We start from the raw sequence: 26,287 nt of genomic DNA, 5'->3' as shown, positions 1-26,287 counted from the left end.
CATGTTGGTCAGGCTGATCTCAAACTCCCGACCTCCGGTAATCTGCCCCCCTCAGCCTCCCAAAATACTAGGATTACAGGTGTGAGCTGCCATGCCCAGCCTCATGGAGTATACTTTTAATATACTGCTGGAAGTAGTTTGCCAGTTTAAAAATATTATTGAGATAAAATAGTTTAAAATTTACTATTTTAACCATTTTTAAGTGTACAGTTCAGCAGCATTAATTACATTCACAATGTTTTGCAACCATCACCCCTTATTTACCTCCAGAACGTTTCACCATCCCAAATTGAAACTTTGTACCCACTAAAAAATAACTCTGCATCCTCAGCCCCCACCCGCAATCCCTGGTAATCAATCACTACTCCACTTTATGTCTCTGTGAATTTGACTATCCTACGTACCTCATATAAGTGGACATGAAAGTTTCCAAATTTCATGACTTATAGCTTAAGAGGAAGATGCAATTTCTGCCATGAGAGGTAGCTAAAACTCCAATTAAAAAATCTTTAGTTTTTTGGTTGGGTGTGGTGGCTCATGCCTGTAATCCCAGCACTGTGGAAAGCCAAGGTGTGTTAATCACTTGAGGCCAGGAGTTAGAGACCCGCCTGGGCAACATGTAAAACCCCATCTCTACAAAAAATACAAAAATTAGCCAGGCATGGTGGCCAGTGTCTATAGTCCCAGCTACTCAGGAGACTGAGACAGGAGGATTGTTTGAGTCTGGGAGGTGGAGTTTGCAGTGAGCCAAGACAGTGTCACTGCACTCCAGCCTGGGTGACAGAGCCAGATCTTCTCCCCAAAAAACCAAAAAAATGTCTTTGGTTTTTATGGCCTAAAGATCCTGAGGAAATTGCAAAACTGGAAGGTAAAGGAGCATCTGGGAAAAGGTAGAGATAGAGAGAACCATAAACTTTTCTCTGGGAAACTATAAACTCTGCCTAAATTGCTAGCTGACCTTTAAACCATGCATGCCTGGGACATCCTGCAAGCAGCCTAAGAAATGTTAAGTGAACTGAATTGACATTTGAGTTGTAGCCCAAATGGCAGAGATAGCAGTTTGAGTACAGCCAAGCTAATTGCCAGAAAACAGAAACAAAAACACCAATACACTTTGGAGCAATAAAACAAAATCCAGCATCTTGACAACATAGCATTCACAATGTTTATTTTACAACCTAAAATGTTTCCCTTTAGGAGGAAACTGGAAAAGACAACTCACTCACACACACACTCACACACACACACACACACACACACAGACACACACACACAGATATACACACACAACTTTTAAAAGGCCTATCCTGAGAATACCCAGATGTTAAAATTCACAAAGATTTTATTGCCGCTGTTATATTTATATCAATAGCATCAAAGAAAACATGCTCATAATTATTGAAAATGGAAAACCTCAGAAGATAAATAAAAAGAACAACAACAATTGAATGGCAATTTGGGAGCTAAAATATAACATGTGAAATATAAAATTATCCTGGATGAGCTTAACAGAGTAATGGAGATGACAGAAAAAGTAGCCAGTGCATTTGAAGATAGATCTATAGAAATCATCCGAAACTAAGATCAGAGAGAAACATATTGAGGAGGAAAAGAACAGACTCTCAGGAATCTGTGAAACAATAGCAAATGCCCTAACATACCCAGGGAATGAGAGGGAAAATGGAAACAAAAACTATTTGCAAAAATAAGGACTGAAAATTCCTCAAATTTGGTGAAAGCAATAAGTTTACAGACTCATGAAGCTCAGCACATACCAAGCATCATAAATATGAATTCTAATGGTTAATCTAAGAAAATTTTATTATCCAAATATGTATGAATAATTCATATAGATTGAAGCAGCACAATTTATAATGGAAAAATGAAAAATGGCTATTTTACTGCCTTTAATAGACATCTAAGAACACGTTATATACTGGTGAAGGTTGAGAATATTACCAACCTAAACAAGAGTATTACAGAAACAATAGAACTTCAAAATAAAAGAATAATTAGTTGTACAAAATCTCTTACTAATGGGCAATAATGTTCACATTCAAAGTAGAGGGATTTGGTCACTGCTTCTTTATTATCAAGAATGAAGCACCAGTTGATCAGTCTGTATCTTGACATATCCATCAGCCCATTCTGGAAGAAACCAAAAATGCCCAAAGAAAGGATGCTGGTCAACGAAACTTCCAGAATATTTTAACAACCACACTTCACCTTTCTTTTCCTTACTTCCCTAAGAAAACAAGATTGTGAATTGTTTATTTATCCTGTAAGGTAGTCACACCTACTAAGGTTGCATAGGAGAAAAGCCCAGTATCTAAGATAGTTCTCACAAGTCTAACAGACTAGAATATGATACATCATAAAACAGTTCACCAACAGCACATTTAAAAGTTGTTTTTTTTTTTTCCTGATTCAGTTGCTAGATTCTACATGCCAATGTCATTACAAAAACTTTAAACTTTTAATACTGCTCCAGTGTGGAAGCTTTACCACTATTAAATATAACTCAGATCTCAACTTTTCAAGTTGGAACATCAATGTCAAATACAATTTACTTGGAATGTTCTGCTAATTCTGGCACCAGCTCAAATTCAGACTTTATGGCACACCAAAGACTATCATCAAAATGGCAACAGTAATTCAGCTGGTAACTGTTAGAAGTAAAAATAACAAGAGTTCTGTCACTTATTAATCTTTTCTTCTAGTATCTAACAAAATGTTTGGCACATAGAAAACAAATAGCTAACATAGGGTAAATTAAGGAATAAATAGGTAACATAAAAGCAATTTATGTGAGAGGAAAGTTTAGTGTTCTGTCTCTCCACAAGAGCAATAAAATGACCTGGAAACAGTTGTCAGAATCAACTAATATGAAACTCAAATTTCTAACCAAAAAACTAAAACAAACAAGTGAATGCTAAATAAAGAAGAAACCCACTGCTTTGCAGTGAGAGAGCACTGTAGCATTTTAAGCAACCTGCCACCATATTCCATTTACAGATATGCAGCTAATTTGAAGACGAAAGCCTACATTCCTGATGCATATTGCTAGTGCCAAAGAAATACATCCTCAAAGAAATGTGCTTGTTTTTTCATACTTCTCTGAAGGACTGGGACAATAACTTGCCTTTGTGTTGCCTCACTCAGAGCATTTCCAGGGCTTAGATGATGTTCTGGTTGGAGTTCGCCAGAAGTATTAAAAGGCAGAAGCACTGTTTGCAGCAGACTAGGACAAGTAACACTAGACCACACAAACAAGAAACAGGTTGAATGGCCTGGGAAGAAAGAGGTTGGGAATGGAGACATGTTGGAAAAGAAAACTTTATTTTTAAGTCAGTCAAATATAACAGAGAATGAAAAAAGCCACACATAACACGCCTAAGGATGCCAGAATTCTTAGAAATAGCTTGGAAAGACACTATTCTTTCACCTATAGCTGGGCTGTCCTTCAGCCTCTGAGATTCTGCTCAATCATAAAGTTGAGGCTAAAGCAGAGTTAAGCATTGAAGGCATAACAACCTCATTAAGCATTGAAGGAAGGTCTCAAACAGAGCCAACCTACAAAAAGTAAGAAAGCAATTATTCTTTTTTTTTTTTTTTTTGATTTGTCAACTGGTATTTAAGAAGCCTCTGTAAAGTGCTGGGTAACCACCAAACTAACAGGATGCTGATTTCAGCTGCCACAGAAGACCAAGGTAAAAGAAAATAGAGTTTACAAAACTAGTTTTGAAAAATCACTAGACAGGCAAACAAAATCAACCCACAGCAAGTAGCAAAAATTAACTTCAGGAAGGGAGGGAAATTAGATTTACAGAGCTGCCACATCGTAATATTAAGATGTCCAAGTTTTACCAAGATTAAAAAGCATACGAATAATCTAGAAAGTATGACCTATTTTCAGAAAACAAAACAGAAACTGATCATGAGGAAGCCTAAGCATTGGACTTAATAGACAAAGACTTCAAATCAAATATCTCAAATGTGCTCAAAGAGCTGAAGGAAACCATGGAGTAAGAACTAATGCAAACCAGAAGAACAATGTCTCAAGGAACAGAGACTATAATTAAAGAGATAAAATTGTAAAAAAAAAAAAATAGAAATATGGGGGCTAACAATTATAATAACTGAAATGAAAAATTCACAGGAATTAATCAATAGCAGAATTTAGCAGACAGAAGAAATAATCACAGAATATGAAGATAGGTCAGTTGTGATTATCCAGTGCAAGGAGCATAAAAAGAAAATAATAAAGAAAAATGAACAATGCCTAAGGGACTTTTGAGACACTATCAAATGTACTGATATATGCATAATGGGATTTCCAGGAGATTAGAGATAAAAAGGATCAGAAAAAATATTTAAAGAAATAATGGCCACAAACTTTCCAACTTTGAAGAAAGACATGACTATAAATCTAGGAAGTTCAATGAACTCTAAGTAACAATTATTCCAAAAGATCCAAACCAAGGAAGAGTATAATCAAACTCTTGAAAGACAAAGAGAGAATCTTAAAAGCGGCAAGAGACAAGCATCTCATCACATACAAAGTATCTTCAACAAGATTAACAGTGAATTTCTCTTCAGAAATCATGGAGGCCAGAAAGCAGTGAGATGACATATTTAAAGTGCTGAAAGAAAAAGTTATCAAATAAATGCCTTAAATTTGGCAAAGCTGTCCTTCAGAAAATAGAGAAATTAAAGCACTCCCTGGGAAAAAAAAAAAAAAAGCAAAAACAGAAACAAAATATCAGAGGTAGTTAATTACCAGTGGACCTACTCTAAAAAAAAAATGCTAAAGGGAGTCCATCAGGATAAAATGAAAGGACACCAAAAAGTACCTTGACGGCATATAAAGAAATAAAAAAAAAAAAAGTAGCTACAAAGCAAATATAAAATCCAGTGGGATTGTAATATGGGTTTATTATGCCTGTTCTGATTTTCTATTTCATTTAAAAGGTGAACACATAAAGTAATAAATATAAATCTATATTAATGAGCACCAAATGTGTAAAAAATGTGATTTGTGACAATAACAACACAAAAAATGATGAAGATGTAAAGAAACAAATTCTTTGTATAGTATTGAAACTAAGTATCTATAATTAAAACTTGATTGTCATGAAAGATTATAATTACAACCCCCAGCTTAATCAAAGTAAAAAATTTAAACAATACAAAGAGAATGAGACAAGAAGAGAATTCTTACAAAAAAGTCAGTTAATCACAAAAATATCAGTTAATCACAAATGAAGGCAGTGACAGAAAAAATGATAGTATATGTTATAGATAAAATGGTGCAAGTATATTTTCTTTACTGTAATTACTTTAAATGTGAAGGAAGTATATTTTCCAGTTAAAAGGCAGACACTAGCAAAATGGATAAAAATAGATAATCCAATTATATGCTTTAAATTAAAGACTGACTGTAGACATAAGGACACATGTATGTTGAATGTGAAAAGATGGAAAAAGATATTCCATGCAAATAGTAACCAAAAGAGAGTTGAAGTGGCTAAACTTGTCAGACAAAACAGAACTTAAGAAGAAAGTTGTTGCGAAAGACAAAGAAGACAAAGAACATCATCTATTGATTTCAAACCATCAAGAACATATATGTATAAACATACATGTACCTAACATCAGAACCCGACAGTTACAGGAAGTGAAAAATAAAAGAATTAAAGGGAGAAAAAGATAGATCTATAATAGTATTTTGAGATATGAATACTCAATTTTCAATAATGCACAGAACGAGGTAGAAAATCAATGAGAAAATTAGAGGACTTGAACACTATAAAACAACTAATTCTAACAGACAGATATAGAACATTCCATCTAACAACAACAAGAGATACATTTTTCCTCATGTGCACATGGAACATTCTCTGGGATAGATCATATGTTTGACCACGAAACAAACCACAATATGTTTAAAATATTATTATTATTCAAGGTATCCTAATACATCAAAAATATTCTTCAAAGTTGAAGTCAGCAGCAGAAAGAAAACTGACAAATTTGCAAATTTGCAAAAATTAAACAATATTAAACAAACAATAAGTGAAAGAAGAAATTACAAATTAAATTTAAAAATATACCACCATTTTTGGTATATTAAGTTTTTATTCTGCCATTTTCAATTAAGTTTTTATTATGCCATTCTCAAAATGGCAGAATATAAACTTAATATACCAAAAGTTATGGTATGCATTAAAAGCTGTGCTCAGAGGGAAATTTATACCTATAAATGGCTACATTTAAAAATAAAAAGAACTCAAATTAATGACCTAACTTTATACATTAAAAAACTAAAAAAGAAGAGCAAGTTTAACCCAAACTCACAAAAGAACTGAAATGATGAAGATTAAATCAGAAATAAACAAAATAGAGAATAGGAAAAAAATAAAGACAAAAAAATCAAAAGTTTTTCTTTTTTGGAAAAGATCAAAAAAGTTGACAGATCTTTAGCTAGACAGGCTTAAGGAAAAAGAGGAGGCACAAATTACTGAAATCAGAAATGAAAGTGGGGACATTACTACTAACCTTACAGAAAGTAAAAGGATTGGCTGGCCAATCCTCCTGGTGTGGTAGCTCATGCCTGTAATTCTAGCACTTTGGGAGGCCAAGGTGAGAGGATTGCTTGAGCCCATGTGTTCAAGGCCAGCCGAGGCAACATGGTGAAAACCCATCTCTACAAAAAAAACTTAAAACCAAGCCAGGTATGGTTCCACATATCTGTAGCCCCAGCTACTCAGGAAGCTTAGTTAGGAGAATTGCTTGAGCCCAGGAGGTTGAGACTGCGGTGAGCCATTGTTGCACCACTGCAAACTAGCCTGGAAAATGAAGCAAGACCCTATCTCAAAATAAATAAATAAATAAATAAATAAATAAATAAAAGGGTTATAAAACAATACAATGATCAATTATACTCCAGTAAATTAAATAATTAGATGAAATGGAAAAATTCCTAAAAACACACAGACTACCAAAAGTGACTCAAGAAGAAACAGAGAATCTGAAGAGACCTATAACAAGTAACGATATTGACTCAGTAATCAAAAACCTTTCAACAATAAAAGCTCAAGTTTTGCTTTTGAATTTCACCAAACATTTAAAAAATTAATACCAATTTTTCTCAAACTTTTCTAAAAATAGAAAATGAGGAACATTTTGTAATATATTCTATTAGACCAGCATCATCCTAATATCAAAGCCAGCTAGACATTACAAGAAAACTACAGACTAGTATTGCTTATTAATATGAATGCAAAAGTCCTCAATAAAATAAAATGAAATTCAGCACCATATTATATACCCATTATTAAATGGGACTTATCTCAGGGATGCAAGAGGGATTTAACATACAAAAACTAATCAATGTAATGTATCACATTAATAGAATAAAGGTATACAAACCACAAGACTATGTCAATTGATGCAGAAAAAAAATTTGCAAAAAATCCATCATTTTTTTATGATAAAAAATTTTCAACAAACTAGAAATAAAAGAATACTTCCTTCACAGGCATTTATAAAAAACAAGAACAAAACCAAGCCAATAGTGAAAGACTGATTTTCCTCTAAGATCAGGGAAAAAAAACAGAATGCCCACCTTCATTACTTCTATTTATCATGGTACTGAACATTCTATGTAGAGCAATTAGTCAAAGAAAGGAAATAAAAAGAAGAGGAAAATTTGAAAAGAAGAAAAAAAATTATTTATGTTTGCAGAAGACATGATCTTATATATGGAAAATCCCAAAGAATCAACACAAAACATAGATCTAATAAATGAATTCAGCCAAGTTGCAGGACATTTGTAGTTATATGCACAGCGATGAACAGTCCATGAAAGAATTTAAGAAAACAATTCTATTTACAACAGCTTCCAAAGAAACCTCAATTGATAATAGCATCAGCCACAAAAAAGAATTAAGTATTGATACATGCTACGAAATAGATAAACCTCAAAAACATTTGCTAGGTGAAAGAAGCCAGACACAAAAAGTCACAAATTGTATGATTCTATTTATATGGAATATCCAAATTAGTTAAATCCATAAAGATAGAAAGCATATTAGAGGTTGGCAGGGGATGGTTGAGGGGAGAATGGGGCGTATCTGCTTAATGGGTATGCAGTTTTCTTTTGGAGTGATAAAATGTTTTTGAACTAGAGACAGGTGCTGATTGTGCAATACTGTGAATGTACTAGATGCCATTGGATTGTACACTCTAAAGAGATTAATTTTATGTCGTGTAAATTTTACCTCAATAAAATGTATGTCACACCGAAGGTATCATTATCATGATCATCATCATCACTACGGAAAATAATGCTTCCTAAATTTCACTTTCTTGAAAAGGTTTAGATTGTGTCAGGAAAATATAAGCTGACTAATATTTAAGACTATAGTCAGTACAGTTTGGATGACATGTTCTTGTCTTCTCTCTGTTCTCTTTCAGATTATGTCTGGCCACTACCTAGGTATTTGTGCCCCGTCTGGATTTCTTTAGATGTTTTATTTTCAACAGCGTCCATCATGCACCTCTGCGCTATATCGCTGGATCGGTATGTAGCAATACGTAATCCTATTGAGCATAGCCGTTTCAATTCGCGGACTAAGGCCATCATGAAGATTGCTATTGTTTGGGCAATTTCTATAGGTAAATAAAACTTTTGGCCGCTAGAATTGCAGCGGCTATGCTCAATACTTTCGGATTATGTACTGTGAACAACGTACAGACGTCGACTGGTAACATTTGCGTTTGATCGGGTTCTTCTATTTAGTAATTATTCTTAACCTATTTATCTGATATTTAGGTTAACAATAATGAAATGAATGTAATGTGTATGAATATGTAAATATAAAGTTTCCCTTTATGTTGCTAAATTATTTTATGCGTTAGTATGCCAATGAATTCTGCAACACAGATACAAAATATTTGAAATATTTTAAATGCTTTGAAGATGAGAAAAATATAAAGCCAAAATTAAAGCCTGAATTTTAAAAAATATAACATTTCAATCTTACATTGAAAAGTTACATGTATCCCAGAATATTAACTTTAGTATTTTTATTCTAAATTCTTATCTTTTTCAGTAGAAAAATTAATAATGCAATCTAAATCTTGATGAAGTAAATACATCTAAATTTATTTTGCTATGAGACCTAAAATGTACAATTTTCCCTCAGTTTTAATTGTCTTCTTGAATTCTGGGTATACAAAAGAAAAAAGTTATTCATTTCTTTAAAGACTTGTAGGAGTTTAAAGGGAAAGAAATGATCATCTATTGCTTATATTTGAGGTATTCATAAGTGCTAATATTAAAGCCAAGAAATTTAACCAATTGGAATTTAGGGGTTTTACAATCCTTTTTTTTTTTCCGTTCTAGTTGGAGTTAAACTTATGTCCTATTAAATAATTTTTCTTCAAATTTATATTTTTGTAAAAGATTCCGGTAAAGCATGCAACAGGATCAAGACCTCTATTTAATCTTCACTAAATATTTTGACTCTGGGTTTACTGATAGCACAGACACCTTTGAATAAACAGTCATGAAGCTTGTCCCAAAAGAAAAAAAGAAGTTACATAACAGTTCGACTTATAAATTCAAGGGTTCACAGATTTTGCCCCAGCCAATCCCAAAGAGTTCATCTAAAAAGATGCCAGCTTTTATGGTGCTTTCAAAGGAAATACACAGATAAATATTGGTGCATCAGCTTCTAGTAATGACAGACTGAGTAATTTGCAATGACTCTTGTGCTAAAGACAATTAAACACATGGATAAAATACCAAAATCCCTGAGAAGCTAATGAAATAGAAATTACTATGGGCTAAGATCCAGAAAAAGACAAAAATCCAAGAAAAATTATTATGACTTCTGGTTCACTTTTCCCAATGATGCATTATAAACCTGAAGATGAAGATGTGACTGACAGGTGGGGATGATCATTTCAGTCTCATAAGCAAAGGACTAAAGTAGGAATACGGAGTCTGGCAAGGGCCAACCAACCTGAATTTAATTCTGGGATCCCAAAGAACCAGACACTAGGAATGAGGATAGACCAAGATTAAATCACCATAGATATGGAATTCAGCCCTGGTTCAAGTCATCTATGTAAATGAGAGAAATCTTGAGCCCTAAAATTGGATTTAGATGATTTCATATTGTTCAGGATTCTAATTTGGGGACATACACACACAAAAAACCATCATCCTAGGTTTCAACTTAGTTCTTTCAATAATTTTCAAATGCTGTCGCTGAAATACAATGATAAGCAGATATGTGAAGAGACAATGCAACATGAACCAGATATAGGACAATAAAAAAATAATTGAAATAAACCTACAAACACTTCAAATAATTGAGTTACCAGACATAGACTTTAAATAATTATTCCAATGAGCACATGGAAATTACGTGTTGATCTTAAACACTTCAGCAAGAAAGTGCAAACTATAAACAATGACATTAAGATTCAAGAAACACCTAGAAAATATGGAGCTTAAGCATAATATGAAAAACGAATGGCCAGGTACAGTGGTTCACACCTGTAATCCCAGCACTTTGGGAGGATGTTGCAGGGGGATCACTTGAGGCCAGGAGTTTGAGACAAGCCAGGACAACATGACAAAACCCCATCTCTACTAAAAATACAAAAATTAGCCAGGCATGGTAGCACAAATGTGTAATCCCAGCTACTTGGGAGGCTGAGGTGGGAGGATCACTTGACCCCCAGAGGCCAAGGCTGCAGTGAGCTGAGATCATGCCAATGCATTCCAGCCTGGGCAACAGAGTGAGACTGCCATACATGCACAGAAATTAATTAATTTTAAAAAAATAAACACCTAAGAACTCCGTGGCAGAGTAGACATGGCTAAAGAGAGAATTGTTGGAGACTAGTAAGAAGTTATAATGAATAAAGCATGGAAAATTGAATGATAGAAAACAGAAAATAGTATAAAATGAAGAAAGTTCCACAAGGAGAGAGAAGAATGGCAGAAAAGCAATATATGAAAACTAATGGCTTTCAGAATTGATGAAAGACATTCTTACATTTAAAGAGCTCACCAAATCTCAAGAAAAATGAATTTAAAAATGAACATCTAGAACCATCATAAGGATGTTGAAGAAATAAAGAAAAAACATTGCAATGATAAGGTGAATGAATGCTTTCTAAACATCAATAATGAAAGCCAGAAGATGTTGGTGTATAGTGTCAATGCACTAAAAAAAAAAACAGGATGCTAAACTAGATTTATATATTCAGCAAAATTATACCTAATGGATCAAGGTGAAATAAAGACATTATCAGAGAAAAAAAAAAACTGAGAACATACCAACAGCAGATTTCTACTTAAGGAAGTACCAAAGTTTGTTCTTAGAGCAAAGGGAAATGGCAACAGGTGGAAGGTTGGAAATGCAGGAAGCAATTAAGAGCAGTGAAATGGTAAATATGTGGTTAAATATAAATAAATATTGACTGTAGAAACCAATAACAATGTCTCTGGGGCTCAGAATATTTCAGGAATTAAAATACATAAGACAATAGCACATAAGTAAAAAGCATTGAAGGGAAGCTGCTTTCATTGTCCAGGATAAATATAAAAATGGCATTTAATATTATGCTTTGATGAATAAAGCATGACTTGTATATTCAAGGATAACCACTAATAGAACCACTAATAGAACAGAAATGAATGTTTAATTTCTGATTTTACAGAAGATTACTATAAAATAATAAAAATTATCTGGGTATAGTGGCATGTGCCTGTAGTCCTAGCTACTCAGAAGGTTGAGGTGGGAGGATCACTTGAACTTAGGCATTTTGAGGCTGCAGTGAGCTATGATCATGCCACAATACTTCAGCCTTGGTGAGAGAGTGAGACCCTGTCTCTACAAATAAAAGATAAAATGAAATAATAAAATAAATCCCAATGTAGTTTTGATTTGCATTTCTCTGATGACCAGTGATGATGAGCATTTTTTCATATGTTTGTTGGCCTCACGTGTGTCTTCTTTTGTAAAGTGTCTGTTCATATCCTTTGCCCACTTTTGAATGGGCTTGTTAGTTTTTTTCCTGTAAATCTGTTTTACTTCTTTGTAAATTTTGGATATCAGCCCTTTGTCAGATGGGTAAACTGCAAAAATTTTTTCCCAATCTGTTGGTTGCCGATTCACTCTAATGATTGTTTCTTTTGCTGTGCAGAAGCTGTGGAGTTTGATTAGGTCCCATTTGTCTATTCTGGCTTTTGTTGTCAATGCTTTTGGTGTTTTGGTAGCCAGTTAGAATGGCGATCATTAAAAAATCTGGAGACAACAGATGCTGGAGAGGATGTGGAGAAATAGGAACACTTTTACACTGTTGGTGGGAGTGTAAATTAGTTCAACCATTGTGGAAGACAGTGTGGCGATTCCTCAAGGACATAGAAATAGAAATTCCATTTGACCCAGCAATCTCATTACTGGGTATATATCCAAAGGATTACAAATCGTTCTACTATAAGGACACGTGCACACGAATGTTCATTGCAGCACTGTTTACAATAGCAAAGACCTGGAACCAACCCAAATGCCCATCGATGATAGACTGGATAGGGAAAATGTGGCACATATACACCATGGAATATTATGCAGCCATCAAAAACGATGAGTTAGGGACCTTTGTAGGGACATGGATGAACCTGGAAACCATCATTCTCAGCAAACTGACAGAAGAGCAGAAGATCAAACACCACATGTTCTCACTCATAGGCGGGTGTTGAACAATGAGAACACATGGACACAGGGAGGGGAGCACTACACACTGGGGTCAGTTGGGGGGAAATAGGGGAGGGAGGGTGGGGGCTGGGAAGCTGGGGAGAGATAGCAAGGGGAGAGATGCCAGATGTAGGTGATGGGGAGGAAGGCAGCAAATCACACTGCCATGTGTGTTCCTATGCAACAATTTTGCATGTTCTTCACATGTACCCCAAAACCTAAAATGCAATAAAATAAATAAATGGGAAAAAAAATAAAAAAATAAAATAAATCCCAAAGGAGGTAATAAAAGATAGAAAAATATAAAACACAAACTAAATGGCAGAATTAAAACCAAACGTATCCCTAATTATAGTAATTACTAAGTATTCTAAGAATGTCATACAGGCTCTCAAAAAAATAAGAGAACTATATGTTACAAGTGGCATATATAAAGCATAAGGAAAGTAAAAGGATAAAAACAAACAAAAACATTCCTCCATCCAAACACTATCCAAGAGAAAGACTGTGTAGCTATAATAATATTTGTCAAAATAGATTTTCACCATAAAACAAATACTCTAGAGAAAGATTACTTAATGATGAAAGATTCAATACATCTAGAAGACAACATAATAATTTTGCACGTACATAATTATATATATATATATATATATATATATACACACACACACATATGTAATGTGCATAGTATGTACAATATAAAGTAAAAGAGGACAGAACTTCAGGGCCAGATAGACAAGTCTACAATCATGGCATACATCTTAGCACATCCGTCTCAGCAATTGTATGAAAACAATTAACAAACTTGAACTCACTAACAAGTGAAGAATACATATTCCCATCATTGCACAAGAAATATTTATCAAAATTGGCCACATGTTTATCCATAAAGTAATTCCTCATTACATTATAAAGGGTTAGAATGATAAATTTTTTTTTGAAATTCAAAAGAGGTAAAAATGACTTCTAAATAGTAGAAAAATCTTCATATATTTGGAAATTAAGAAATTGTTTCCAAACTTTGACCTAATGGATTTCAAATCCATTGATGATTCTTCCCTAAACTATTTATTGCTAAGGTGATACAATGATAATTTTTCTCACTTTATCATTCTTTTTTCCTTTATTTGTTGGCACTTTAATGTAAGGAAGGGTTTTCCCTCCAAGTCTTTGTTATTTATTAGTTCATGTTGCTAAGGACTCCTTGATTCTTTTTATTCAGTGTAAGATACATGATTCATGGCCAGGTGCAGTGGCTCACGCCTGTAATCCAAGCACTTTGGAGGCTAAGGTGGGCGGATCACCTGAGGTTGGGAGTTCAAGATATATGATTCATTATTGCCCTTAATTATTTCGATGCTCAAATTGTCTCATATTTTTCTAAGAACTCCTTTTGTATCCTAAGACTTTGCTGAAGTTGCTTATAAGCTTAAGAAGATTTTGGGCCGAGACAATGGGTTCTTCTGACTATACAATCATGTGGTCTGCAGATAGAGACAATTTAACTTCCTCTTTTTCTAATTGAATATGCTTTATTTCTTTTTCTTGACTTATTGCCCTGACCAGAACTTTCAATACTATGTTGAAAAGGAGTGGTGAGAGAGGACATCCTTGTCTTGTGCCAGTTTTCAAAGGGAATGATTCCAGTTTTTGCCCATTCTGTGTGGTATTGGCTGTGGGTTTGTCATAAATAATTCTTATTATTTTGAGATACGTTCTATCGATACCTAGTTTATTAAGAGTATTTAGCATAAAGGGCTGTTGAATTTTGTCAAAGGCCTTCTCTGCATCTATTGAGAGAATCATGTGGTTTTTGTCTTTGGTTCTGTTTATGTGATGGATTACGTTTATGGATTTGCATATGGTGAACCAGCCTTGTATCCCAGGGATGAAGCTGACCTGATCATGATGGATAAACTTTTGGGTGTGCTGTTGGATTTGGTTTGTGAGTATTTTATTGAGGATTTTCACATTAATGTTCATCATGGATATTGGCCTGAAATTTTCTTTTTTAGTTGTATCTTTTCCAGGTTTTGGTATCAGGATGATGTTGGTCTCATAAAATGAGTTAGAGAGGATTCCCTCTTTTTGTATTGTTTGGAATAGTTTCAGAAGAAATGGTGGCAGTCCCTCTCTGTACATCTGGTAGAATTCAGCTGTAAACCTGTCTGGTCCTGGACTTTTTTTGGTTGATAGGCTATTAATTGCTACCTCATTTCAGACCATGTTATTGGTCTATTCAGGGATTCAACTTCTTCCTGGTTTAGCCTTGGGAGAGTATAAGCATCCAGTAATCTACCCATATCTTCTAGATTTATTGGGGTTTATTTGCATAGAGGTGTTTGTAGTATTCTTTGATGGTAGTTTGTATTTCTGTGGGATTGATGGTAATATCCCCTTTATCATTTTTTATTGCATCTATTTGATTCTTCTCTCTTTTCTTCTTTATTAGTCTGGCTAGCAGTCTATTTTATTGATCTTTTCAAAAAAACATCTTCTGGATTCATTGATTTTTTGAAGGGTTTTTTGTGTCTGTCCTTCAGTTCTGCTCTGATCTTAGTCATTTCCTGTCTTCTGCTAGCTTTTGATTTTGTTTAATCTTGCTCCTCCAGCTCTTTTCATCATGACATTAAGTTGTCGATTTTAGATCTTTCCTCATTTCTCTTGTGGGTATTTAGTGCTATAAATTTCCCTTTAGATACTGCTTTAAATGTGTCCCAAAGATTCTGGTATGTTGTGTCTTCATTCTCATTGGTTTTGAAGAACATCTTTATTTCTGCCTTCATTTCATTATTTATCCAGTAGTCATTTGTTGTTCAGTTTCCATGCAGTTTTGTGGTTTTGAGTAAGTTTCTCAATCCTGAATTCTAATTTGATTGCACAGTGGTCTGAGAGACTGTTTGTTATGATTTCCATTCTTTTGCATTTGCTGAGGAGTGATTTGCTTCCAATTATGTGGTCAATTTTAGAGTAAGTGTGATGTAGTGCTGAGAAGAATGTATTTCTGTGGATTTGGGGTACAGAGCTCTGTAGATGTCTATTAGGTCCACTTCGTACAGAACCGAACTCAAGTCCTGGATATCCTTGTTAATTTTCTGTCTCATTGATCTGTCTAATATTGACAGTGGGGTGTTAAAGTGTTAAAGTCTTCCACTATTATTGTGTGGGAGTCTAAGTCTCTTTGTAGGTCATTAAGAATTTCCTTTATGTGTCTTGGTGCTTCTGTATTGGATGCATATATATTTAGGATAGTTAGCTCTTCTTGTTGCATTGTTTCCTTTACCATTATGTAATGCCCTTTTTTTTTTCTCCTTCGATTTTTGTTTGTTTAAAGTCTGTTTTATCAGAGACTAGGATTGCAACCCATGCTTGTTTTTCGTCTCCATTTCCTTGGTAAATCTTCCTCCATCCCTTTATTTTGAGCCTATGTGTGTCTTTGCACATGAGATGTATCTCCTGAATATAGCACACTGATGGGTCTTGACTCTTTATCCACTTTGCCAGTCTGTCTCCTTTGATTGGGGCATTTAGTCCATTTACATTTAAGGTTAATACTGTTATGCATGAATTTGATCCTGCCATTTTGCCACTAGCTGGTTGTTTTGCCTGCTAGTTGATGCAGTTTCTTCATAGTGTCGATGGCCTTTACAATTTGGTGTATTTCTGCAATGGAAGCTCAGTATGCTCCTTGCTAATAGGAAATCATTGCCTATATATCAATACCTTTAATCTCAATCCAAGAACACAGGATTCTTTTGCTACTTTCCAATTCTTTATTTTTCCTCATTTTCTCACAGTGAGTAACTTTGTCCCGAAACAATTGATATAATTATTGTTCATATTTTCTATATCCTACAACACAACAAATTAATTTCAGTATTTCTATACCCATACTGCTACCAATAAATGAAATGCTATGTTTAAAATTTCATTGTCATTTTATCATCAGAATGTTTTCCACCAACAGCATATAGTCAAAGCATTGTTCAAAATGCTAGAATTAGTTTGAATTTTTTTTCTCTGTGGTTCTGATACCCGTTGTTCACATTTAAAGATTTTGTTTTATTTTTGCATGTATCCCCAACCTTCTTGACTTTATTTTTAATATGTAAAACCTTAATATGATGCTCCAACAGTTAAAACTATGCAAATAACATACTCAGAAAAGAGTCACTTACTCTTCTATTCCTTGGTTAACCCACTCATTCATTTCTAGAATTCTTGAGTTTATTTTTACAAAAAGATGATTATAAACAAATACACATGTTATTTTTCCTTTTTAAAATAAAAGATAAAATGCTATATACAAATTAATGTTTTGTTCTGGTTTGTTCTTTCATTTGGTATTATGTCCTGGGAATCACTCTATCAACTGATAATAAGATGATAGATATACACCTAACTTTATCATGTAAATGGCCTAAATACTCCAGTCAAAAGCTAAATTCATTCTATTTTTTTTTTACACTCACTAGTAATGGATTGTGTAGATACACTTTATTTACCCAATCTTCTTTGTATAGTCATGTAAGTTGTTTCCAATATTTGGAAGCAACCAATAATTCTACTTGGAATAATTGTGTGTGTGTGTGTGTGTGTGTGTGTGTGTGTGTGTGTGTGTGTGTCCCTCTGTGTGTGTGTGCATGTCTGTGTTTCGTATTATTGGAAGTTTATCTTTTAAACAAATTCTTGATCAAATGTATTCAGAATTTATCTTCTAAATAAATTCTTAGAGGTGGAGTTCATTGATGAAGGGATATATGTAGTTAGGGGTTGAACCATTTTGCATTCCCACCAGCAATGCAAGAAAGCCTCTGCTTCCCCAAAATGTTGCTAATGAAGTTTATTTTCAAACTTTTTAAATTTTGCAAATCCCATAAGCAAGAAATGTTACCTCTGTGTAGTTTTGATTTGTATCCATTTTATGTGACTGAAGCTCATATGATTAAATGTATGAAAACCACTTAAGTACCATTGCTAAATAGGTTTTACAGTGTTCTTCTGCTCATTTTTTAACATTTTTATTTCTTAATTTTAATAGCTCTTTCTAAATTATAGACACTAACCATTTTACATGTTATAAATGAAAACATTTTCTGTGTGCCATTTGATATAGTTATGGTATTTTGCCTTGCAAAATTATTTTATTTTCATGTAGTTCATCTTATCAATCAGATTTCCTTTTTATGTTGAGAGTAATAGCAACAAATCCTTGCCCTAACTCAGATGGGACAATAAATCACCCATATTTTTCTCATTTTTCTACATTTAGACCTCTGATACATTTGGAGTTCATTCTTGTATGTTGTGACATACACATTCAATTTTAGTCTCTTCAAACTAATTCTTCCATTGTCTCATGCCATTTATTTAAAAAGTCCATCTGTCCTGTGATTTGAGATGCCATCTTTATAGCATATTAAATATTCTTGTATACCTGGCCCTATTTCTGAAGTTTACATTCTATTCCACTGCTCTGTCTAATCAAATGCCAATTTCACAATTTCACACTTTTAATTTTAAATGTTATTACATAAATGTTATTATCTGATATTGTTAGTCCCTATTCATTAGTCATTTTTCAGAGCTTGTGTAGACATTATTGAAAGTTTAACTTTCCATATTAATTTTAGCATTACCTTACGTTGTTCTACTCCAAAAGGCTGGATATTTTATAGGGATCTCCTTAGATTTATAATTCAGTTTAAGAAAAAGTGAACAACTGAATTTTAAAAATGCCTTCTCTAATCTATATACTAATTTAGGTGGTGGCCACTCTGTCTCCCAGACTTTATAACCAAACTTATATGTCACTCTCATGTCTTCCTTATCAACATTTATAATGTATGTCATAATAATCAGTTTATTTTTTAGCTTTACCACATGATCAAATCTGTCTTCGATGTATTCACTAATGACTACATAATTGTTTAATTTATGAATTCTCAAACTTTTGGTCTCATGATCTTTTTATACTCAAACATTATTGAGGATTCCAAAGAGTTTGTGTTTATATGAGTTATATCTATCAGTATTTAATGTCTTTGAAATTAAAATTGAAATTTTTAATTATTTTTGTCTAAATTTATTTAAAATAACAATAATAAACCCATTATATGTTTATGTAACTAATTAGCTCTATGAAAAACAGCTATATTTTCCAAAACAAAATCAGCAAGAAGAGTCACATTGTTTTACAGTTTTTTCTTTTTTTAGTTTGTGTAAATTTAAGGGGCACAAGTGCAGCTTGTAACATGGATACAGAGTGTAGTGGTGAAGCCTGGGCTTTTAGTGTTAACCATCACTCAGAAAGTGTATGATGTACCCATTAAGTAATTTCTCACCTCTCTCACCATATACAAAAATTAACACAAGATGGATACAAGACTGAAGTCTAAGATCTGAAACTACAAAAACGCTAGAAGAAAACCTAGGAAAAAACTCTGCTGGACATTGGCCTCAGCAAAGAATTCATGACTAAGACATCAAAACACAAACGACAAAAACAATAGTAGACAAATAGGATTTAAACTAAAAAGCTCCTGTGCGGAAAATAAATAATCCACAGAGTGAACAGATAACCTGCAGAATGAGAGAAAATATTTGCAAACTATGCATCCAACAAGGGACTAAAATCCAGTCTATAAGGAATTTAAACAACTCAACAACAACAACAAAAGAGAAATAATCCCATTAAAAAGTGGGGAACAAACATGAACAAACATTTTTCAAAAGAAGGCATACAAATGACCAAGAAACATATGAAGAAAATGCTTAATGTCACTAATCAATAGAGAAATGTTTTACAGTTTTTCAAGATTCTTTAATCTTCTGACTTAATAGAAGATAGCTAGATTCTCATCTCTGTTTTTTCACCTAATTTATTGCAACAAGTTGCTATGGTTGAATTATGTGAAGAAAATACATATCCTCACAAAGATAGGTAGCTTTTCTAGAGGAAAGTATTTTAATAATGTGTTCAGATAATTGTTGTCATTCTTGTTTGTCAGCACACTAAAACTCAGCAAGTAGTAGTTTCTTCTGTGGCAATGTACAATCAGAAACCAAGTATCTGACTTTCTTTATATACTGTTGCATTAAAATCCATTAATGTATCTTCAAATGGATATTTTACCCATGATTTATATTGTAACATCAGGCATAGGTCATTAAGAAAATAATTGGTTCACCGAGTTATGCATATTTTCTCAATGTTGGTATATTTCACTATACACATACACTGATAATCTTCATCAATCTTAATGGAAAAATCTTAAGCTATTAGGAAAGTTCAAGCTCCCAGGGATGAATAGACATTTTTCAAGAATTACACTATTCACTTGAAACCTCAGATTTTATCATTGGCAGCAAATAGCATCTGTTTTTTGCTTGACAGGCTCAAGTCATCCATTATTGAGAAAGTAGCTGCCAAATACCCAAGTCTGAATAACTCTAGTGTGTCTGGCAGTCACTCTTTCAAGTAAAGATGTTAGTCTATAAAAAAATACATGGCTAGTTTATTTTGCAACTCTAACAATTGCATAGGTACTTTTTCTCAAAGCAACCATTTTGTATTAGTATGCAGAAGATACGTTCTTCCTATGCTTCCATTTTCTAACATAGGTTCTTAAGAAGATGTATACCCTCATGTTGAAACTTAATAAAATTAATAATTTTTACTACTTCATGAAGGATATTCTTAAGTAAAACTGATTTTTCCCCAAAAAACTACATAGTGATAAAGAATATGATAACTTCTTATACAGTTTGGTGTCTCTTGCTTGATTCATGCCAAGGCACCAGCAGTTTCACCCACCATTACATTGGCATTATCAGTAAAATTGTAAACACAATGAAAACAGCAAATAACCTATTAATATTTCTATAGAAATACTTTTGACTTCATTAAACCATTGAAAATGTTTCAGAGATACATAAATGTTTATGGAACACACTTTAAAAACTAGGTTTCTCTGGTCATTAGAGAAATGCAAATCAAAACCACATTGAGATATCATCTCATGCCAGTTAGAATGGCAATCATTAAAAAATCTGGAAACAATAGATGCTGGAGCGGATGTGGAGAAATAGGAACACTCTTTCACAGTTGGTGGGAGTGTACATTAGTTCAACCACTGTGGAAGACAGTATGGCGATTTCTCAAGGATCTAGAAATAGAAATTCCATTTGACCCAGCAATCCCATTATTGGGCATATACCCAAAGAACTATAAAGACACATGCACATGAACGTTCATTGCAGCCCTGTGTACAATAGCAAAGACCTGGAACCAACACAAATGCCCATCAATGGTAGACTGGACAAAGAAAATGTGGTACATATACACCATGGAATACTATGCAGCCATGAAAAACGATGAGTTCGTGTCCTTTGCAGGGACTTGGATTAATCTGGAAGCCATCATTCTCAGCAAACTTATACAAGAACAGAAAGCCAAACACCGTATGTTCTCACTCACAGGTGGGAGTTAAACAATGAGAACATGTGGGCTCAGGGAGAGGAGCATCACACACTGGGGGCAGTTATGGGGGTTAGGGGAGAGAGGGGAGGGTAGGGAGGGATAACATGGGGAGAAATGCCAGATATAGTATGCACCTAAAGTTAAACAAGTAAATTTAAAAACAAACAAACAAAAAACGAGGTTTCCAATTCTAGCTCCTTTTGTGGCATTTGATATAGTCAATGATGTTTTCTCCATAATTCTCTGTTTCGTTGCTAGCTATGACAATTTTCCTTTGGTTTCCTTTTCTCCTATCTCTCCATCTGCTCCAGTTCATTTTCTTCATTTTCTACTTCATCCCTCTTCTTTCCTAGGATTCTGTTCTTTCCAATTGCTTATATACTTCCCTGGCTTGCATCATCCACAGATAATTAATATCTATCTACCAATGACTCTTAAATAAATATTTCTATTTATTTCTGTCCAGATTATATTCAGATCTATAGCTTGAGCTGTGTAGGGACCTGTTGGACACATCTCAAGTGCCATTCTTCAAGATTGTACTCATCACTTTTCTACTATCTCCATATTCTTCCTAATCCTGCATGTTTGTTTCTCTAGTGATGAGCAATAACATTTCCCATTTATCTAAAGAGAAACCTGAGAATCATTTTAGATACCTTCTCTTTCTCCCCCATAGCCAATCACCACAACCTATTTTTAGTATATCTCCTATATTCTAGTCTCTCATTCTTTTAGTTGCTTTCTTAGTTTAGGCCTCTATTGTTACTCATTTATGCACCCACATTCCTTCTATTCTCTCTCTTAAAGAGATACTTCTCAACATACAGAAAGCACATCTTCACTTTCTTAAGTGTTGGGAGTAAACCCAGGACAACAGGAACTGAAAGTTCTTCTCCAAATCTCCATGCCTAATTATTCAGAGAATTCCTTCAAATGCTGTTTTCTCTCTTTCTTCTTTGATGCCTTATTGACTTTCCTAATCATCCTACTTTTGCATGTTGGCTCACCCTTTCCCTTAACCAGGCCCATTTTGTGTTGCTGCATACAATGCTCTACAATATTCATGATTTAGTGATTTAGACACCCAATAAGGTACTGCCTAAAGGAATTTTGTTCACTTTCATGACTCATTAATAGCCATGGTTCACAAAATCAACCCGTGACCTCAGAGTATCTTTTGTGTCTCATCTTTTAGCAACATTCTAAATATCATTTTCACCGTAGTTCAGTAGTTCTAACCTTAACTATCTGTAAGTAGAATTTAGGGTTATCTATGAATTTTAAACCTTGAAAATCATTCAGCATAACATACACAATAAAGCTCACAAGCCTTATATATATATCTTGACAAATTTTTGCAAATATCTACACCTCTGTAATGAACACCCAGAAAAAATATAGAACTTTCCAAATATCTGGAGGACTATCTGTTCCACCTTTTCTGTCAGTAATCCCCCATGGGTAACCACTATTCTGACTTCTCTTACTACAGTTTGGTTTTGCTTATTTTTGAACATCATATAAATGGAAGCAAATAATAGGCACAATTTTATGTGCTCTTTTGAGTCCAACTTCTTTCAATGAATATTAGGTCAGTATTTACCCAGGATGTTACATTTATCAGGGTTGTTTTTTTCATTGTCATATAGTGTTTCGTTGTATAAGTATAGAAAAATGAATTTACCTTTTTTTTTTGAAGTAGAAAATATGCTTTTTACACATAGCACAAACTTGCAAATTTTTTGTTTTCCATCCACAAAACTCTTTTTTTTTCTCTGTCAATTTTCTTTTTTTTCCATTTATTTTATTGCATTGTAGGTTTTGGGGTACATGTGACGAACATGCAAGATTGTTGATAAACACTTTATTTGTTTTCAGAGTTTAGCTATTACTAATAAAACTGCAATGAACGTGAGTGTCCATGTTTTTTGTTGAGTAGAAGCATTCATTTCTGTTGTGAATATATCCAAAAGAGAAATCTGAGAATCAGACTCCTTAAGTATATACATCAAAGATTGTTCAAAACTGTTTATATCAATTCACAAAATCATCAACAATATAAGCGATGACAGAAATGTAAGACATGTAAGAAAAAAATATTTTCCTAAAATTAGCATTGTCAGTCTTAATCAGGGGCCTACAGACTTTTTCTTTAAGGGCCAAATAATAAATATTTTAGATTTTGTGGGCCACATATGATCTGTGTCGGATATATTTTTAACAACCCCTGGAAAATATAGAATAATATAGAATAATTCTTAGCTCATGTTCCATATAAAATAGGCTACAGACCAGATTTGGGACATGAACCATAGTTTGCCAAACCCTGGTCCTAATAATAGTGTTCTGGTAAGTATATACTGACATCTAGTCTTAGTATTTATCTTTAATTCCCTACTGACTCATAATGCTGAGCATTTTTTGTTATGGTTATTAAGCATTTTGACAGACATCCTCTTTTATGATGTATCTTTTCTACTATTTGCCTATTTTCAATTTAATTTTTTTATTGACTTCTAGTGTTTTTTGTATAGCCTAGATATGAGTCCTTTGTCATATATGTATACTGAAAATATTTTTTCCCAACCTGTGCATGGCCTTAAACTCACTTAAAGTTCAATTTGTCAGTGTTTTCTTTAATGCCCAGTGATTTTTGTATCTGCTTTACAAAAAGTATTCCTATCCAGAGTTCAAGAGAATATTCAAGAAGATAACCTCCTCTGTTTTTGTTTTTGTTTGTCTTTTCTTAAGAGCTTAATCATCTTAGCTTTCACATTTAGGTCTAGGAGCCATCTCAACTTAATTTATATGTCTGATGTGAGCTAGAGATTGATTTTTTTGCCCCATATAGATATTCAGTTGACTCAGCATCATTTATTGGAAAGATTATTCTTGCCCACCAAATTAGAATGGGGTCATTCTCATAGGCTAGGTTACCTTATGTATGTTGTTTCTACTGGGCTATAAGCTGTGTTACATTCATCTAATATTCTGTCCCCATACTAGTATTACAATGTCCTAATTACTGTAGCTTTATACTAAGTCTTGCTATCTAGTGGAGTAAGTCTGTCAGCTGTGTTCTTCTTCAAAATTTTCCAGGCTAGCCAAAGGCCTTTTCATTTTCTTTTTTTTTTCCCCATTTATTTTATTGCGTTTTAGGTTTTGGAGTACATGTGAAGAATATGCAAGATTGTTCCATAGGTACAAACGTGGCAGTGTGATTTGCTGCCTTCCTCCCCATCACCTACATCTGGCATCTCTCCCCTTGCTATCTCTCCCCAACTCCCCCCCCCCCCCCCCCCCTCCCCCTATTTCCCCCCAACTGACCCCAGTGTGTAGTGCTCCCCTCCCTGTGTCCATGTGTTCTCATTGTTCAACACCCGCCTATTAGTGAGAACATGAGGTGTTTGATCTTCTGCTCTTCTGTCATTTTCATATAAAACTAAAATTAGCTTGTTAATCCCAAAAACAAAAGGTGCTGTTGTTTTAAAAATGGTATTGCATTAAATCTATAAGTCAGCTAAGTGAGAATTTGTCTTAATACTACTATGGCTTCTAATCCATGTACATATGGATATATACATGTAAATAATCTACTATTTACTTAGGCCTTCTTTAACACTCTGTTATGTTGTATTCAATTTAGAGTTCTTCCACACCTTTGTTAGATTTATCACTAGGTATTTTATTTCCTAGGATGCTATTGTAAATATTTCCACTTGGTTGCTGCTAGCATATAAACATAAAATACATTTGACATTTTCACATTTACTTAACATTTCTTGGAGTTTGTTAACAGATTCATTAGAATTTTCTACATACCCAGTGGTGTCACTTATGAATGAAGACAGATCTATTTCATTTTCTTCTATCTTAAAATTTTTTAAATTAATTGTTCTTGCTTAATTGCACTGGTAGGACTTAAAAAATAGTGTTTAATACAAGTGGAAGTAATAGACATCTTTTTCCTTTTTCTGAGTGGAAAACTGCTCAGTATTTCAACATTAAGAATAATATTTGTTAGTTGAAAGTTTTGTAAAATGCCTTTCATCAGATTAAGTTCCCTTTTATTCTACATATTTTGTGTCTTTTCTATCATAAATATGTGTAACTTTTCCAAATCCTTTGTTCTGCATCTACTGAGATGATGATGATAGGATTTCTTTCTTCATTTATTGTGTTAGCATGGTAAATTGTATACAGTTTTGAATTATATCTTGCATTCTTGAAATAAATTCCACTTTGTAATGGGCTTCTTTTTCTATATCATTGAATTATTTTTTTATATTTGAGTTAGGATGTTTTAATCCATTCTGATGAGAGATTTTCCTTGTCATTTTACTTTCTTTAGTGGTGTCCTTGTCTAGTTTTGATATCAGGGTATGCAAGCCTCATAAAATGAGTTTGAAAATGTTCCATTTGCCCTGCCTTCTAGATTTGTGTAAAGTTTGCATCTTTTTATTTTAAAATGTTTGGAAAAATTAATGAAGGTAGTCATTTGATACTGTAGCTATCTGAGCCTGTAGGGTTGTTTGTGTCTGTGAGTGTGTGTGTTTGTGTGTGTGTTTGCATGCATGTGCACATAGGTGTAAAGGTTCTTAATTATAGATTCAATTGCTTCAACATGAATGGCAATATTAATATTTTCTTTTTTGTATGTTAGTTTTGGTAAATTGTAATCGTCAAATAATTATCCATTTCATCTAAAGTTTCTAATTTATTGTCATGAAATGGTGTAATTACCATCCTTTTAATGTCTGTATAATGTGTAGTGACTTCCTCTTTCACCCTGAGAATGGTTATCTCTGTTTTCTCCTTTTGTGTTTAGTTTACTAAAAGTTTATAAATTTTTTTAACTCCCCCAAGAAATAACTTTTGGAGTCATCAATTTTCTCCATTGTTCGTCCATTTTCTATGCCATTGACATCTAGTTTTACCTTTATTATTTCCTTCTTTCTACTTACTTTGAGTTTCATTTTCTCTTTTTCAACTTCTTTTTTTTTTTTTTTTTTTTTTTTTT

General features: G+C 33.6%; 1 protein-coding gene across 1 annotated transcript in view; it reads left to right on the top strand.

Annotated features, from left to right (window-relative positions):
• The window catches only part of HTR2C (5-hydroxytryptamine receptor 2C), a 287,010-nt gene that overhangs the window by 197,628 nt on the left and 63,095 nt on the right, over nucleotides 1-26,287 (top strand). Inside the window, exon 5 of the mRNA XM_017514709.2 lies at nucleotides 8,479-8,679. Coding sequence (XP_017370198.1) covers nucleotides 8,479-8,679 — 201 coding nt within the window. The remainder of the gene's footprint in view (nucleotides 1-8,478; nucleotides 8,680-26,287) is intronic.

This window comes from Cebus imitator, unplaced genomic scaffold (assembly GCF_001604975.1).
Source record: "Cebus imitator isolate Cc_AM_T3 unplaced genomic scaffold, Cebus_imitator-1.0 Scaffold535, whole genome shotgun sequence".
NCBI lineage: Eukaryota > Metazoa > Chordata > Mammalia > Primates > Cebidae > Cebus > Cebus imitator.
This window is presented reverse-complemented; position numbering and strand designations above follow the sequence as displayed.